Source organism: Bacillus rossius, chromosome 1 (assembly GCF_032445375.1).
Source record: "Bacillus rossius redtenbacheri isolate Brsri chromosome 1, Brsri_v3, whole genome shotgun sequence".
NCBI lineage: Eukaryota > Metazoa > Arthropoda > Insecta > Phasmatodea > Bacillidae > Bacillus > Bacillus rossius.
This window is the reverse complement of record NC_086330.1, coordinates 345,256,173-345,273,935: the sequence shown is the minus strand read 5'-3', so window position 1 is coordinate 345,273,935 and position 17,763 is coordinate 345,256,173. Positions and strand designations below refer to the sequence as shown.

Sequence of the window (17,763 nt, the reverse complement as noted above, 5' to 3'; positions counted from 1 at the left end):
TGTATAAATATGGTTATCATGGTCTCAAAGATGTTTTATTATTGATCTACAGGCGTTAGTACTAGTACACTACACAGACAGCACCTAGAGTAGATTGAAACAACTTGCAGCGTAACCTAGAGTTGAATTCAAAATGGAGGAAATTATGAGGTACATTTCATGTAGGTAAGATAAAAAAAAAATTGCCTTCATAATAAATGCTTTACAACACAATTTACTAACAAAATTGAACAAAGAAAAAATCAGCCAAAAGAAATGTACACCAAACAATCATTATCAAATATATATAGGTCTAACCTGTTCTTCCTCTTTGGGCTCGCACATGCTTCACCACCCTCCTCCTCGCTACTCTTCTCTCTTTTCACCCTCTTCTTCAAACTGGCCACCTGATCCTTGCTGCTCTTGTCCAGCTTGCTCAAGATCTGGCGTCTCCATCGCCGGACGTTGCGTGGAAGGAACACTGGCTTTCCGCGGCGTCGGTTGCTCATGTAAGGCTCAAACTGGTTCAAAAACACATCAGTGGCCTCCTTCTGTTCAGGGAAAATATATTGCGGTGGCGTGTTTCTCAAAAATGGTTCTGGAAAAATGTTTATATAGGCTAGAAGCCAACCTAGCCAAACAAAGCTTTACATGCAATTACTAGAAATAGAGGTGTTCGAAATTCAATTTTTAGAGCACCTAATATGAAGTTGAGTATTTAATTCTCAAATTTTCAAAGTTGAAATATAAATTGTAATAATGGGGGAAAATAAATTAAAAACTACAAACATTTAAAGTGTTTTTACACAGCAACTTTTCTTCTTAGATGTTGAGACCACACCCCGTAACATTTGGCACAAATGTTTAGGGATGCCTTGTTGCAGCCATCTTTAAGGACAATTAACTTAAAGAAGGCATGGTGAAACATCAGGTATAACCTTTCCATACCAAGGTGTAGTTATTCCATTTGGTCATAATAGTCTATGATTTAGACTTATGTTTTTACACTGTACAAGTAACTGAAGTAATTTTTGAAGCATTACAACAGGACTATAGAAGTTTGGGAACAGATTAAATCTGATTATTATATGAAACAAAAAATATATAATTTGATCAGATGAGGCCAAGTTAAATTTTTTTTTACTGGAATGAAACTTCGAACACCCCTACTAGGGAATTTAAGCTGTATAGCAATGAATTAAATCCAGCAATACATGGCCAATCCTCAAGTAAAATATTTCAATTTAGTTAAACACGAAATTTTGAATAAGGTATGATTTTATTTTTAATGAATGAATGAATGATAAAGCAAGGAGTATAATGCATTACAGTAAACAATTACCCATGCAGTAAAACTAAGCTGGTATATTGTGACAAAAGCATAGTATATTCTATATTAATACATATAAAATTTCTTCAACACACATCTCTCAACCAGATTACTTTAAAGACCGCCTTAAAAATATGCTGCCCACCTAACTATGAATAGCAGTGGCAAGTGTAATTACATTTTGAAGTTCTGCAGCAAAGGTATACACACCAAAGAATTTTCACGTTACAAACAAGAGAAACTGAAACTTCCTAAAATTATCAAAATGTATGAAAAATAGGTATTACAATGGTACACATGCATTTACAACGAGCATGCAGCAAACAAAAATTCATAGCTGTTTTATAGTTCCTGGATAGGAAATTTTTGTGAAATGAAATCCTTGCTACACTACCACATTAATCAAAATTTTAATAAATTATCCTTTTTCATTACATAGTAGCGACAATCAGCTCATTACACAAGTAATACACTTGTTATAATTATCTGTTCCTGTCACATGTACTAAATTTTTATGGACATTTTAACTCTGGAACTTTATTTAATTTGTTTGTTTTCTTTAAAGTCTCAAAATATCATCAATTAATGCACATATAACAAGTTACTGCTATCCTGAGATGCCAATATTGGTTTATGCATTACTTTTAATGTCTATCCAAAGTGGACCATATTATGTGTTGTGTTAGATATGTAAGCAGTCTATTTTTTGTCACAGATGTATCAAACAGTAGTAATATTTTTGTGTGTTCAAATTATTAACATTTTTTGTGAGTTTACAGTAATTACTGTAGTTAAATTTTTCCTCTACTTTTACACATAGACTGTAAAAATATAAATGCATATTAATATGAATATGCATTTTTATTGTACATTTTCCCCCATATTGCTATGGTTTTACTGTTTAGAAGATTTTCGTTACATTCTCTTTAACATTTAGGGCGTTCTGGTTGCAAGGAGATCCAAATAATTATTAACATAAAATAGATATACTGTACCTGACCAGAATGTGTCCAATTCAAAAGAAAATTTCATGTATGTAAATAAAACATGAATATTCTACCAGACTGGTATGTTCTAATTAAAATGATAGTCCAGATGTAATAATACAATTAGTCCAAAAAAGCCAACATAAAGCTACTGCATATTGCCATGACTGACTATAAAAATGGCACATGATACATCTGCATTTAACTTAATTAGAATGAGACACCAAGAAAGCACTTTTATGTTAAACTGATATTAAATGTTGCTAAAATACAAATTCATGACAAAATTAATACCAGAAATAATTTATTCTCGCATAGTTGGCTGCTGTTGGTACTTTTGTTATTTATGTATGAATTATTTCTTACACATGAGAAAGTTGACTTGGAAAACTGCACTGTACAACGTTTATTAAGCTATGCATGGAATCAGTTTACGTATTGTATAGGTCCAGTTTACGCCAGATAAATATTGCTCACTTATGCCTACGTACTCGTTAGGATATGTAGGATACGTAGCATAACAATAGTGCTCATTTAGGTTATGAATTGTAAAATTATTTTCACTATTAACAATTTCTACTATTCAGTAACATTTAAGTTTTGTATTATTAAACAGAGAATGTAATTTATGTATGTAAAGAAATTTTTTTCTTTGTATTTGGCCAGATTTTTATTAGTGTCTCCATGCTAACTCCTCCCCCCTCCCCCCCGCACAATGCTATGAGCTTTAGTTGATAAGTTTTACCTTGGCAAACGGTCATCTGAAACAGCTGCTTGTAAGATGTGTGTGTCGACTGAAACGTGACCACTCACATGGGCGTGGGCAAACAGTACCTGCAGCGGGCCCAAATCAGTCACGAAATATCTCCTAATGCTGAAATACATTCGATACCGCTCAAACTTCAATGGAAAAGAAAAAAATCTATGAGACAAACTACAAAAAATATTTAAGATTCATAATAAAAAGACCAATTGCTAAGTATTTTGTGTCTCAGATAATACTCTACAATGTGAAATACACCTGAGGTAACTTTAATTAATAAAATATACCTTGGTCCATCTGGTTAGGTTATTAATAGGAATGTGCAGATGACCAATTTTTAGAAAAGATTCCCACCATACCATCAACTAATAATGAAATAAAATTTTTTTGTCTGCAAATGATAAATTATTTTGGCGTTTGTTGAGCTACCACTGTTCACCATAAAATATGCGTAAAATACATAACGATAACTCACTGCAATCTCTGATCAAGAATGTCTATATTTAGATTGAAACCCCAAGTGATCATGATGTGACTTCCATTTTCTTTGACTAAAATTTACTATTGATTTAATAAACATGCAAGCTGTTGTAGTCAATGGCAAATGAAACACTAACAAGAAAAAAGAACAAATTGCATGAAATAAAATTTGTTTACACAAGGGCAGCATGTTCCCCGCGAACAATTTAACTAGCGTTCAGTTAAATACTTAACAAATGTAAATTCATTTTTAACCGATTTATTTATGGCAAAAAAATGTATATGTTTAAGTATTAAAATGATATTTATTGCAATTGATTTTATTACACAAAAGACTGAAAAAAAATTAACATTGATAACATGGTTGGACAACAGCCTTTGACTTCTTGAATTAAACATGCTTGTAGACATAAAAGAAATTATGTTCATGTGTGAAAAATTACATTAATGTTGTAATTATGAAGCAAAATAATAATAGTTAAGTGAGGTTATGATGTCCTAGCAAAAACACAAAACTAACTTTGGTTAGTCCATTGATGCATAAAAATATAGGAATTGTGGTTGTATACTATCAAAAAATCTTTGTGTAATATAAAAACAAACCATTCAAAACTTTTAAATACCTGCGAAAACCTTACAGATTGCTGTGAATTTTTACGAAGATTTTATTTTCTGAGTATGCTACGTGCGAAAAACACCGGATTCACACAAAAACAAATAACAAATACATTTAAGACTGCAATTCTTGCGGAAAGGATTGACAATTCCTATCCAAACGAGAATCAATGGAAACTTAGTATCAAAGAATCGATTCGACACATCCCTAGTTATTAAAGCAGTATTTAATATTTTTTTTTATCATATTACTGTAATTTTCCATTAACGTAAGGGGTGTGAATATTCATAAACACTCATAGTTGTGAATAACAATTAATATACTATTCGTGTTCGGAGGTCGAATATTTACAATAAAAATTGTGAATACGTATTACACCAAATTTGAATGTTGTATCTAATCTATCTATATATTCATATTAATGTGTACTGCAAGGCATGTTTAAATAGTTTATTATGGGCGAAGTTAAAATCAACCGTCTTGATTACATGAACATGCCGCTGTAGCTTAATGGCAGTAAATAAATAAACCTACAATTTCCAAATTAAACAGAACGTTAGCAGGAATGCCAAGACCTTCAGTATTTTATTTATGAGCTATCATTTGTAAAATGTTATCAATATTGAAAAACATTTAATTTTATACAACCTTTTCTGTGTTTCTTTTGATTATCGCAGTCAATAACAGAGTTTTGTTTGTCACCGCCGTTTCAGGTTACAATGAAATTTATTTCCAGTTTTCGCACTAGGTATTTTTTGTTTAACCATTCGGTATTTTGGTAACAAAATGAAACAAAAACATATACAATAATAAAGCCTTTAATCTTTCATGTTTCTTTATGACAAACTGCATGTGGTTTGTTACTACGTAAAAAAATATGATATTAAATGAACAGATTCTTTAGTTGTTACGTTGACTACAAAAAAAAATTCTACGAAAACCCACCATGGAATATAGATTCGGACCTAATTTTTACCTATACATGTAGTCAGCCATTGTCCTTGGGTGCTGCGTAGGCCTAACCTCTGATGTGTTCATTAAAAATGTAAATCAGATTTATATTTTGAAAATTAAGTTTATTGAAGTTCATTACCATAAATGAATACTGGGCAAAAAGGTGGAGAGTCAAGTTTTAAGAGTTTGAAATGTGACAAACCTAATAACTCACAATAAAAGTGGAATCTTTTACTTTTACCAGCACAAGCCAATGGCAAAATGTTAAAACATGCCACTTATGTTCTGAAAACTATAACAGGTAACCTATTTTATTTCAGTTCACAATAACCAAACACAAGTTTGCTCTGAGGCAGTGAGGTATAACTTGATATAAAAAACAACTGAGAAAATTGGTTTACCATTATTTTTAAACTTTGTATATTTGTTTAGCTGATTAGAACTGAAGAATTTCTTAAACCACAGTCAAGAAAAACATTCAGACACCGTGTTGTCTAGATTCTTTCATATTAAGTTTCAAGAACAGCAAATATTGCTGTATAAATGAATTAAGCCTTGCTTCCGAAACTTTATCTGGGAATGTTTTTTTATTCAGTTGTATTCTGTATGGTAGTACACACACACACACACACACACACAAAAGACATCTATTTGACTTTGAAACAATTGGCATTCAATTCAGAATATATTCAACTACTAAACTCCACTATTCGCACACCCCTAATTAACTTTAAATAGAGCCCTACAATAACAGTAATTATACTAGCACAAATATTAAATTTAAATCAAAAACCTAATATGAACACTGTCATTTGAATTTTTCTGTATGCCTAATTAAATGAAAAATATATCAACTGTAAAATTATACTATCATTTCTTTAAACCTAATCAAGAATCAAACCTATGCTGCAGAAGAATGGAGGACAAATAGAAAATGGGTTGTGAACTTTTGCCTATGAGATACTATATTCAACGTTCATGAAAATCTTTTTAATGCTTAAGTAAACATGTTTTTAAATTTATATAACAAATATTAAAATCTAAAATATTTTTAACATTAAAAATGATGTTTTAAAGTGAGTTATTATTCACAATATTGCCTAACTGAAAATACTGTTTCCTAAATGCTTTGAACACAGAACTACAGCACACATTATTTGAGCTTAGCTTTTATTCATGGTAGCCTTATTTCCAGATCTTACATTAATGATGTCGGTCCTTTTCAGTTTCAGGCTTTCTTGTGTACTAAGTTTTTTATTTTACTGCAGTACATATCCTAGCCATCACCAAATTTTTAACACTGGCTTATCATAACCCCCCCCCCCCCCTCCATTAATCAACTAAGAACTCTTAAAATATGACCAGAAAAAATAGGATTAAAAATAACCCCACATAAATATAGCTCTTATAATTTTCCACTTTTATGATACATAAATATATAATAGTATATGCTATGCTTTTGTCACGAATAACTCCTAGAGGTAAGAAATACAAATCTTATACTTTATTTAAACTGTTACTAACAACTCACATATTATTTTGCTTGGTTGAAAAAGGGTATCACATAAAACCCTTAACATTTACAATGTAGTCAGCTCCTTATTTTACAACTTTTAACTCATCTTGGAAAAAGGGTCAATTTGAAGGTTTTTTATTATTACTTTATTATTTAATAATTGTGCCACCCCAAACTCACGAACTCAAAAAGTTAATTTTAAGCATTATGTCAGTGTTAAAATTTCTCTAGTGAAAAAATAACAGTTTCATACTTATTTAATAGACATCTCTTGTGAGAAAAATGATACCAAATAACAACAGTACATTCAAGACTTCTTGTCACCAGAACAAACCTTAACACAGCACAGAATTTACATTAGGAAAGAATAATGCAAAGTTCACTTTCAATGGCTTCTTGTACAAAAAAGAAAGGATTAACTACTGTAGTGTTAGCACATTATTTCAGTTCCATGACCTTGTCCTGTGACATACGAGCTAAGAAGAGTGGGAGTAGTGGAGTAGGGATCAAATAGACAGCAGACATGAGGGGAACGTGAACAGCTACAAGATGTAGAACTGTACACAGTATAGTACACAGAGCATGGGCAAAGACAAAACTATTGCATTTGAAGCATTCATAAATAATATCAATTGGCGTTGTAGTAGAAAAAAATGCATTTTAGATATCAAGATACTTTTTCTTTGTAATTTGTTTTCTGTGATATAAATCTATGATTACTGCGTGACTTTTTCATAAATTCATTGACCAGCTCATAGATACAGCTGTATTTCAAGCCAAACTTTGAGTTTCCACAAAAATGTTAAAATTTGGTTGTCAAACTGTAAAAACAGCAGATTTTCATCATTTTTCGGGGTCACTTGATAGTATAGCCATTGTTTAATCAAGATTTTCACATGACATTCATGGGAATATACTACCAGAACTTTTAGGAAAAGGGGAGAGGTTTGATAAGGGGGTGGAAAACTGATTCAGCACTGTGATTGGCACACATAGGAAAGAGAGAGATAGAAAGTGGACAGGTGAGGGAGGGCAAGTGTTATTACGCTACTTTGAAAAGAATGTTGGAGGATGGTCTGCCCACCTCTAATGGAATGGGCGTGTACATGTAAAAATGTTGAGGATCACACAACTGATAACATGCAATACCTGGTGTCCCCATGGCAATTTTGAGAACATGTCAGCAGCAGCATATTGCTGGATCTTATACCAGCCGACGACCTTGGGCAGTTCAGTGCTCAAAGATAGTAACACACTGCACAGTACTCAAAATAAATGTTAAAAGTTACTTTCTTGTTTATTATACACACCAATTTTTCTTTGTATGCCAAGGAAAAAAAAAGTATCCATTATGTTCATTTGCAATGTATTCACTTTTGCTAGTAAAATGATTTTTAACAAAGTAGAATTGAATTTTATTAGTACATATTTATTCCATACATAACACATTGTTGTACTGGAGAAACCTTTAACTCAAAACCTGAGAAAATTTAACATTGTGCTTCTGGAAAATTGACGGAACCAACTACAGTAGTTAGACATCTCAGCTGGGAAAACAAATCTCTTGGGAACATCTTAAAAGAGATTTACTGTATGCATACATTTTTAAATGTCTGTTTAGATATAAAGGTAAACCTGGATAGTTTAGCCACTCACAAAATTTTAATTTAAACAGCAACAAGCTGCAGACTCTAAAGTCTACATTTACACACGATTGAAATTATTTTCACACATCTATGTCAAAAAATTAGTCTCCACAGAGCAGTGGAATAAACAGTAGTGCTGGATAATGGTGCATAAGATAACTTGACATGAGATATGCACCACATAATTTTAAGTTGAGTTCTTAATTTTAAATATTAAATTTTGATCTTTCAGTGGTCACTATATGCATGTCCTACTTGTCAAATGGGAGAGGGAGGAGAGGGTTTAGGGCTACAAGCCAACTGCCTTCCTGTCACAAATCAAATAACAGCCAAAATTCCAACAACCTGTTTAAAAAACCTTTTTATAAAGAATCATTAAAGTTTGTAAAATCTAAGAGCTGACTGTATGCTTTTATATTGCCAATCCTTCAAACCACAAAGTAGTTATTCTTTAATATTAATTCCTACAATGCACTGTAAAAAAATTGAATTAATTTAAGAATGTATATAGTTAAAGTATAACTGCACAATCAAAAATGTTGAGTTTAAGTTTCTTAAGTGCCAAATTAATACAGGCCGGAAAAAATTGCATTTTGCTATAGATGTTATTTTTTTGCTAATTTACTTTAAGAAGTTATTTTAGCAAGTGTTCTTTATAAATACTTTTATTTTCAGCTAAATTAGTTTAAAATGTGATTCATTTGTAAATTTTTTTAAATAAAATGCCACGTAACTGATACATATTTTTTCAAGTTTTCAAATTTTTTTTTCTATTTTAAGGCTGCACTTTATTGCATTTTGCTTTAGCACTAGTGTGAAGTAAACCACAGCAGAGACCACAGTTAAAGGTACTTGGCACTCTTCAAAATGTTTGAACTGAACCATGTGATTTTCTGGTAATTGATCTCTATGCTAGTTTTCATGACCAGCATTTTTTGTGAATTTGCAGGGTGTCCACACAAATCTGTTGAAAAATTTTCTCCAAGTTTTCTAAAATTTTCCATGACCAATGTTACAACTTTCCCTGACAAATTTTATAAAATAATTTCCCTACTTTGCTATTTTCTGAAAGAAATAACCACAATCCAGTCTCCAACATCCCTATAGCTACTACTTCAAACAGAACCTTGCCTATGCCTTTTTATAGTGTGTATGACTGCACTAAACACCATCTGAAAGAAAAAATATTTATGTTCAGTGTCTGCGTGATAAGGTTTAAAGTAAATTCTCTGACTTTCCCTTGCCAATTTCTACTTCCCTGACTTTCCAGAATGTGGCTATCCTGTACTGCCATACATCTATGTAGCCAAGTTACATGTATCTGAAATAACTTCAAAATATTCAAAACTACAATAGAGGGTTATTTTGGTTATTTGTACACATGAACACAGTGCAGTCCTGCTAATCTAATCCCCAATAATACAAAATTTCAGCCAATCCAAGCGAGTTTAGGGTGAAAAGTATTATGTTTTCTCGCATAATTATAGCACATTTTATACTAAAATCAAGTTTGAAAAGTAGGTGTGTAACTTTTATACGAAAAAAAGCATTTTTTAAGGTAAAGTTATTCATAAAAACACCAATTTATAGAAAAAATGTTTGTTTGAAAAGTAGTGTATACAAAAGCACGCTTAACAATTTAAATTATTAAGTCATTAAAAAAAAAAAAAAAAACTATTTTGTTCAACTTTAAATAGAAACACGACAACCGTGACCTGAACATAAGCCGAAACTAACGCAGAACTATCGTAGCACACTTACCACGAAATGAGTGCAGGCTATCAAATGTAGTTAACTCGACATTAGACAAGAGCGCACGCATTGCATGCAATTGGCGAGCTATTTATATCGATATTCAATTTCATGCACGTGCTCTATATGGGAATCAACATAAGCGCTGGCTACATTTTTATAAGCGGTACACAATGGCGACTAAGACCAACAGATAAGTTATAACGTTTGAAAATTCTTTAAAAGAAAATTTACACTTCCGACAGCTTCATATTTCTATTAATTAAATATGTGGTAATATCTAAATGAATATTACATTTCTACTTTAAAATACATTGTTTTGTACGGGAAAACTACCTACACGAAGTGCTTGGAATCTAACAGCCGGACTGAAAACATCATGCGATGTTTATGCGAGAAGTTTCTTTTCTCTCTACAAATTTTGACGCCCTAAAATAACGATGTGACGCTTGTGCGATAAAACATGGTATTTAGTAAAAACTAAAATGTTTTTTATTTAAAAAATTATTCTTGATTTATTGACCTAACTATCAACACACTTAAGTGATTTTGCGCCTGTAAAAATGTTGTTGGCCTATTTTAAGTGGTAAACAAAATGCTTAAAAAAAATGTATTTTACTACATGCTGTTTTGGTGACAATTAGTTCAGATAAGCACGACTTCGCTGTATTAAGTTTACAAACAAGTTGCATTAAAAATGATAATTTCACAATGTACTAATTTATTAAATAGATGCTAGTTTAGGGAAAAATTATACAAAATTTTCCAACCCCTACAAATAAAATCCAAAGCCATTTGAAAGTGATAAGTATAATGGAATTAAATCATATGCAGATGAATACAGTAAAGAAGGCATTGTGTTGTTTATCAATTACAGAATATTTTTACATTGGATTAAGCATGAGAAAGTCCAAAGACTCAATAGTTGAACAAAGGAAAATGCACTCACCACTTCATCTCCGCTCAGAGTCATTGTATCTCCTCCTCCATCAACACCATTGCTTGCAAATCTATCCACATAGGACCACTTGCCAGCCTCACAGGGTGGAGATGTTTCGTCTATCTCCGTATCCAACAGCTCTATGGTCAACTTGCAGTCTATTTTGTACTGAAAAGGGGGAAAATGAAATAACCCATTTATTTCACAATAAAAAACTTTTCCAAAATATTACCACAATTCACATAACAAACACAAATTGTATAAGTTGGTTAAAACTACATGAACCTAAGTATTTTCAATTGGCTAGTAGAAAATATATACATACGTAAATTAAAAATTATTAAAATAAACAAAAATTCATCAAAAAAATATGTCTAAAATCTGGCTTATCAGTTTATTTCAAAGTTTCAATAACACTGACAAAAGGTTCAACGTTGTACAAATATTTTCATATCTGCTGTATAACACTAAGTTATCGGAATGAATTTGTTATGTTTCTCCAAACTTTCAATTTAAATGCTGTCTTAAACCATCTTACTTATAGGCAAATTTATTGTCTCCTTTTGACTGTTATCTACTCACCAAAAGGTTTATTATTTGGACTAAGTTAGGAATATCTAAGAAGTTTCTTAATTCTTCGAAGGTCTGGAAAATGAAATTCCAGTTCCAAGATGATATATTTGAAATTTGGCAGACCCATTTGACTACTAATGGAATCAATAATTTGAAAAGTATAATTTTTAAAAAGCCATTATTAAAAACATGTATTATAGTGTAGGTTCGCAATATCACCACGAACAAAGTGTGATATAAATTATCGCCCAGCTCACCCGCACATTTGTGTTTGGTCCAGAGCAGCATCAGGTAGGCCCTATTGAAAATTGTGTCAAGGACTCAAAAGTTGTATGAAAGAAAATCTTTCACTGTAGCATATTATCTCAATCTTTGACTTGAGCTGTCGTCAGTGGAAACAACTGTTTTTTTTAGATCAGCAATATAAATTAACAAATTTAGAGCAAATTTCATCACATATGTATGAATGTTAAAATTTTTTTTTTTTTTGGTAGATACATTGGTAACGCAGCAAGAAAGCTACTTGTGTGTGCAACTATTGGTTTACTTTTTGAAAGTTTTCTGTTTTAGTTGACACCAGAGGATTTAACCAACCCATCATCTCGACTGCTACTGCTAAAGTTAAATAAATTAAAAAGTAAAAAAAAAAAGTGAAATTTCAACTGTCAATGCGAATTCTCTCTCTACTTTTTTGTGCGTCAGTAGTGAAATAAGTGATTTGTTGAATTAAAGATATCATTAGCACGATGACCTAAAGTTTATGAAGCATTTGATTTATGGACACCGTGGAAAACCAAAACCAGAATGATCAGACTGGGACTCTAAACCAGATTCCAGCAAAATATACTCTTGTCACCTTGCTCCCTCGGTAGAGTTTCATAGTTTAAAAGATGGATGTGTCAGAATTAAGCAACTTCTGAAACTGGGTGAGAGTTTCAAAGAAGGTGAAACACCTACACCCAGGTGGCACTCACCAAGCATATCTTGAAGCAGTTCTCCTCGGCCAGGCTGTGCTCAGCTCGGCGCTGGTAGGCCAACTCCGTGGCTGCCCTCAAGTGGGCCATGCCGCACGGCCCACCAGTGCCGCCGTGCCTCTGTTCCTGGTGGAACATGTCCGTGCACATCTGGCACAGCTCGTCGCAGACCAGATGCTGCAACTGCACAACAAGACACACATTGCATCTACTAGATTCGTGCTCACTACACAAATTACCAACATGCAAAATATCTGGCCGTTTTTAACAATTTAATAATGAATGACCAGCAGCAAAAGGATTGAGATTCAGACATTACAAAATCATAAAAAAATTTTAAACAAACAAAAAAAAATTTCTAATTAAAAGGGTTTCATGACATTAACTTTTATACTAAGGTCAAATCAAAAGAATTATAAGGCAGGAAAACATCCCATACAAAACCTACGCCACAGAAGGTACCGAACATCCCATACAAAACCTACGCCACAGAAGGTACCGCAGCCACATTTTAAAATGGAACGTTGAAAGAATATGACAAGTATAAAAATGGCTTCTACTGACCTGTCTTACAGCGTAGGACACCACCTTGTCCAGTGTGAAGGCAATGTACGCATGAATGCCAAACATCTCTCTGAGCGTGTCTTCATACGTATTGTTTTCCATGTTCCCGTCCAATACATTCTTCACCATATCTAGAAACGTCAGGTAATAGTCCTCCACTTTGATTCCACCTGGAACAACTAGCATTGTCAACACTATTCATTCACTACTACTCAATGGCCCACAACACAAAACCTTTTACAGTAGAACCTCATTTTTTAAATAAATAATAAAAAAAAAAGCAAATGTACACTACACTAAATAAAATGTCAAGAGATCCTTTTGTTTTTAAATAAACAAGAACTTAAATCTCCTCACATGGTGAAACAATAAATACATCCAATCTTCCAGTTCACCACAGTTGCTTTAAATTGAACATTAAGTTTCAGGTTCATGAGTAACAGATGTAAATTCTGAAGCATCTCAAAATGTCCACTTTTTATGGTGAGATTTTCTTGCACAATTCACTTTTAGACTGCATAATTGCATGTTAACATTTAATCAATTTAATATTTTTATTGGAAACAATTCTAATAAAGAAACACAACTACTTTCAAAATGTTTGTCTACGTTTAGGAACAGAAAGTTTTCTGTTGCACGTTTGGAAAATTCAGTGCTGCCAACTGCCTTTCCAATATATTTCTAATGTAGTAAAAAAAACATCACAGAACATGCACGAAGACATAAAGTTTACAGGAATTTAGTATGTTGCTTTAAAAATAGTTTTAATGAGGGCACAGTAATACACTGTTTATGTAAAATCACATTAAAAACTTTATTTACATTCATAATATTTTAAAGTTTACAGGGGAGAGATATCAAAATGAACTTAATTTTTGCATTTCACATTACCAAACGTTTGGTTCATGGTCATATGGTTTACCATGGCACGTGACACTAAGTTGTTTACAATTTCAAAACAAAGCTATAGTAATAATACACATTATAAATGAACTTCACACTATTCACTTTCAACTAGGAATGAGCCAGTCGAATCCTAGAATCCCAATGAATCTCCAGTATTCAAAAGATTCAGGATCCAAGGAAAAATATTGGAGTAAAAAAAGTAAATTAAAAAATTAAACCTGGCAAAAGTGGGTTATGATTATTGTGAACAATATACTTTCTTGAAGAGAATATTATCTATATTTGTAAAATATGGAGAAAAATAAAAAAAACCTGAAATAAGGGCTTTAAATGTTGTTTCGTTAAATAGAGAAACACAATCACGTCTTTGTTTCATTTTACCAATTAACCAAGAGGGAAACATTATTATAAAACAACATTTATGCAAATATTTCACGAAACATGGAAAAATTGAGGTATGATTTTGCTGTGAAACCAACAGCAGATGGGAAATCAAACACCATATGCATAACCTCAATAGCTACACCTGATGGGCAGATTTTTGAAATTCCACTCGAACACCAACCTGCAAATCTACACCAAGCAGTTACAAATACTCCAAACTATGCCAAGGTCAGTAAATCATTAAATAAAAGACATCAAACACGGAAAATATGGATAAGTTTGACAGATGATATATCAAAAACATATTTGGATAGAGAGCAAAACTTACAGTTTAAGGATTTTTACCTGGAAGAAATTGAGGAAAAAACAAAAAGTGCTGAATCTATACCTAGTGGAACAAATAAAAAATTGGAAAAACTGTTAAAAAATTTCTTGAAGAAAAAAAAACTATATCTGAAACTCAAAATTTGGGGATAATTGCAAAAGATTTCATGATTGTGAAATTCACGGGTAGAAACTCAAATGCTTACCAGTGGATTAAAGATTTCAACAAAGAATGTGAACGTTTCCTAATCAAAGAAGACAAAAAGAAAATATAAATTTTAAAACATTTCTTAGAATACTCCAGTGTAGTTTGGCACAATTGCATGCAAATGAAACTTACAGTGGAATCGGACTGGAACAAATTGGTGAAAAATTTTTGTGAGACATTTGCAAACAAAGGATGGTCACCCATCAGATATGCTGACAGAATAAACATCAATGACTTCTCGAATATATTGATTTTCATAGCAGGATATTGAAATTATTGAGTACTGTAGTTCTTCAACACGCTAAGTTGGATATATATTTTAGAAGCCAATATCTACTCAAATTCCCTTTAATAGTAAAGTCATGTAATAAATAAAAAATTGAGCCACATCTAGAGACACTTCTGAGGTAAAACAATATTTATCGATTTTATTTTAACTGCAGCCAATATCTATTCAAAATCTACTTTAATAGTAAATTGATGTAATAACTATCAAGTTTTTTTACATTGTTATAAAATTTCTTTCATACGTCGATAAAGAAGTATCACTTTAAATTATAAATAAACCAAACTAAAAAATAGAAAATAAATGTTTAAAAAAACTAAAAAACACGCTTTATATAGAAAACCAAAATAAAAATAGAAAATAAATTTGAATTAAGAATAGTATCAATTTTTTTTAATAAATATAAATTAATAATAGTGTATACAAGAAAAAAAATGTATTTTATTTTAAAAAAAAAGGTGTAGGGTGCTTTTTAAGATATTATCGAAACGATAATCCTTCTACTCAGATATGTCAATAAAATAAATTTTTTTATGTATACACTATTAATTCATATTTATTAAAATGTTTTACACTATTCTTAATTCAAATTTATTAAAATTTATTTTCTATATTTTAGTTTGGTTTTCTATATAAAGTGTGTTTTTTTAGTTTTTTAAAATATTATTTATTTATTTTATCAAATGGTTAAGTAAACGTGATATGGTAAACTGGGTTGGTCTGGTAAGGTTAGCAACATTAAAATACCGTAAAATCATTTGGAATTGCCAATTTAAAATTTGTATTTCTTGTACATTATTTTATTTTTAACTCTTAAAACAACCTATTTGAGAAATATGGGATTATACCCGTCACTACTTTCAAATTTTATTGTTCCATCTAAACTTTCCTGGTGGTTTGCTATTAAATATATCGCTGTTGCAATGTTAATTGTGGGAATTGCATTAACATAAAGCGGGAAAATAATGCACTAATAGTACAGTAAGTCCTCTATTTACGTCGTACCGATTTACGTCGTTTCGGATTAACGTCGCTAATGTTTGGGTACTCATGTTTCAATTTAAGTTGTCGCCGATTCACTTTAACGTCGTTTACAATGACCGTAAATCTTTATTTTAACCAAAAAACTGTATATAATTCGTTTATAATTCTTTGTTTCCTTCGGTAGTTAATTTATGCTATGTAGTAGCGTAAGCTACACGTTCACCGCTTTATCTTATCATACATCATGAGGGACGCTTCCTGCTCTCCGCTGCTCTCCGCGCGGTGATGCAATACTACCAGCCCGCCCGCTCGGCCACCCACGTATCTCGCACGTAGAAGTGTTATCTACTTCCCGCAATGACACAGCATTTTCTCCTACCCCTTTTCGTCCAACTCCTTGGCACTTCAGTAGAGGTGTAAAAGTAACTAAAAAAAGTGTACCCGTATGTATTCGTTACTATAACAATTAGTACTCGTTACTTTCGTATCGTTACTCGTTATTTCTGATACCGCATAACATGCTATGTTATGTAACAGCAACGAATCGAGTCGTATTTCGTACGCGTACAGTATGACGTCGCGTAAATAATAATAAATCGAATATAAACAATTAAAAGTATTTGATAATTAACAACTTTTGTTAACCAAGAAACAATAAAATCTCATTAGAGCAGCTTTATTATAATATCTCTTTTAAGATAAGAACAAAAAACGTGAAAATACGCGATAATAAAAAACAAAAACATACATATTTATAATTTGTAAAAAATACTTTCTTACGTTGTTTCTATTCCAATCTCAAACTTTGTCTACACACACAATATCTTTAATAAAAAGTAAAAAACTTGGACGACGAATTTCCAAATTATACTTTTATTAATAAACAAACATTGTTCTTTGTAACGAATAAGCGCGCGCATGCGTAAAACATACAAAAAATGTGAGTAACGAAATCCATTCGTGTGTAACGTTTTGTTACTCGTTACTAGATGCCGCACCCGTTACTCAGTAACGAATACATACGGTTTGCTACAGCTCTACACTTCAGTCGCTATGATATCATCGAGTTGGCCGGAGTTTTAAACGTGCCGTTGTTAACTTTATCGTGATTAAATGCGTTTGTAGTAGGCCTACAGTATCAGCACACTGCAATTTATGATTTTTTCTTCATAAGATGTCTTCCAAACGACTATATATCTGTTTTTATATTTCAATCAATAAAGGTAATAAAGCAGCTGGTTAAAAAACCATTCTATAAAGCTGAGAAGTACTAGTTGGACTTGTTTCCCACGCTGTCTGTTGTAATTTGCTGATAAAATTGCCCGTTGTCACGTCTGTATGCCAGCGCTTCCGGCCGACCTTGGGCCGTGGTCGACCGGTGGCATGAAACATGGCTCATTTTGCGTCGTTTCTATTTACGTCGCGGTTTTCAGGAACGTAACCCCGACGTAAACCAAGGACTTACTGTATAGGGAAAATTGACAGTGTAAGTAAAAAAGAAGTTAATCACGGAAATCCATAAATCTTAGTACATAAAAATGAGGTTCTACTGCAATAGTACTTTCATAAATAAAAAATAATAATAAAACTTAAAATGA

At 32.0% G+C, this 17,763-nt stretch overlaps 1 protein-coding gene across 19 annotated transcripts in view; it reads right to left on the bottom strand.

Annotated features, from left to right (window-relative positions):
* LOC134528164 (paired amphipathic helix protein Sin3b) overlaps positions 1 to 17,763 on the bottom strand; it is a 101,861-nt gene that overhangs the window by 11,459 nt on the left and 72,639 nt on the right. For 6 of the 19 annotated variants that reach the window (XM_063361521.1, XM_063361520.1, XM_063361525.1 and 3 more), the window contains exons 17-20: positions 13,074 to 13,252; positions 12,510 to 12,692; positions 10,972 to 11,130; positions 298 to 530 (exon numbers count right to left, since the gene is read on the bottom strand). In XM_063361521.1, the coding sequence (XP_063217591.1) occupies positions 298 to 530; positions 10,972 to 11,130; positions 12,510 to 12,692; positions 13,074 to 13,252 (754 nt within the window). Of the gene's footprint in view, positions 1 to 297; positions 3,170 to 10,971; positions 11,131 to 12,509; positions 12,693 to 13,073; positions 13,253 to 17,763 lie in introns of those variants that run through there. The other 13 variants (XM_063361531.1, XM_063361528.1, XM_063361529.1 and 10 more) reach the window with 8 other exon arrangements.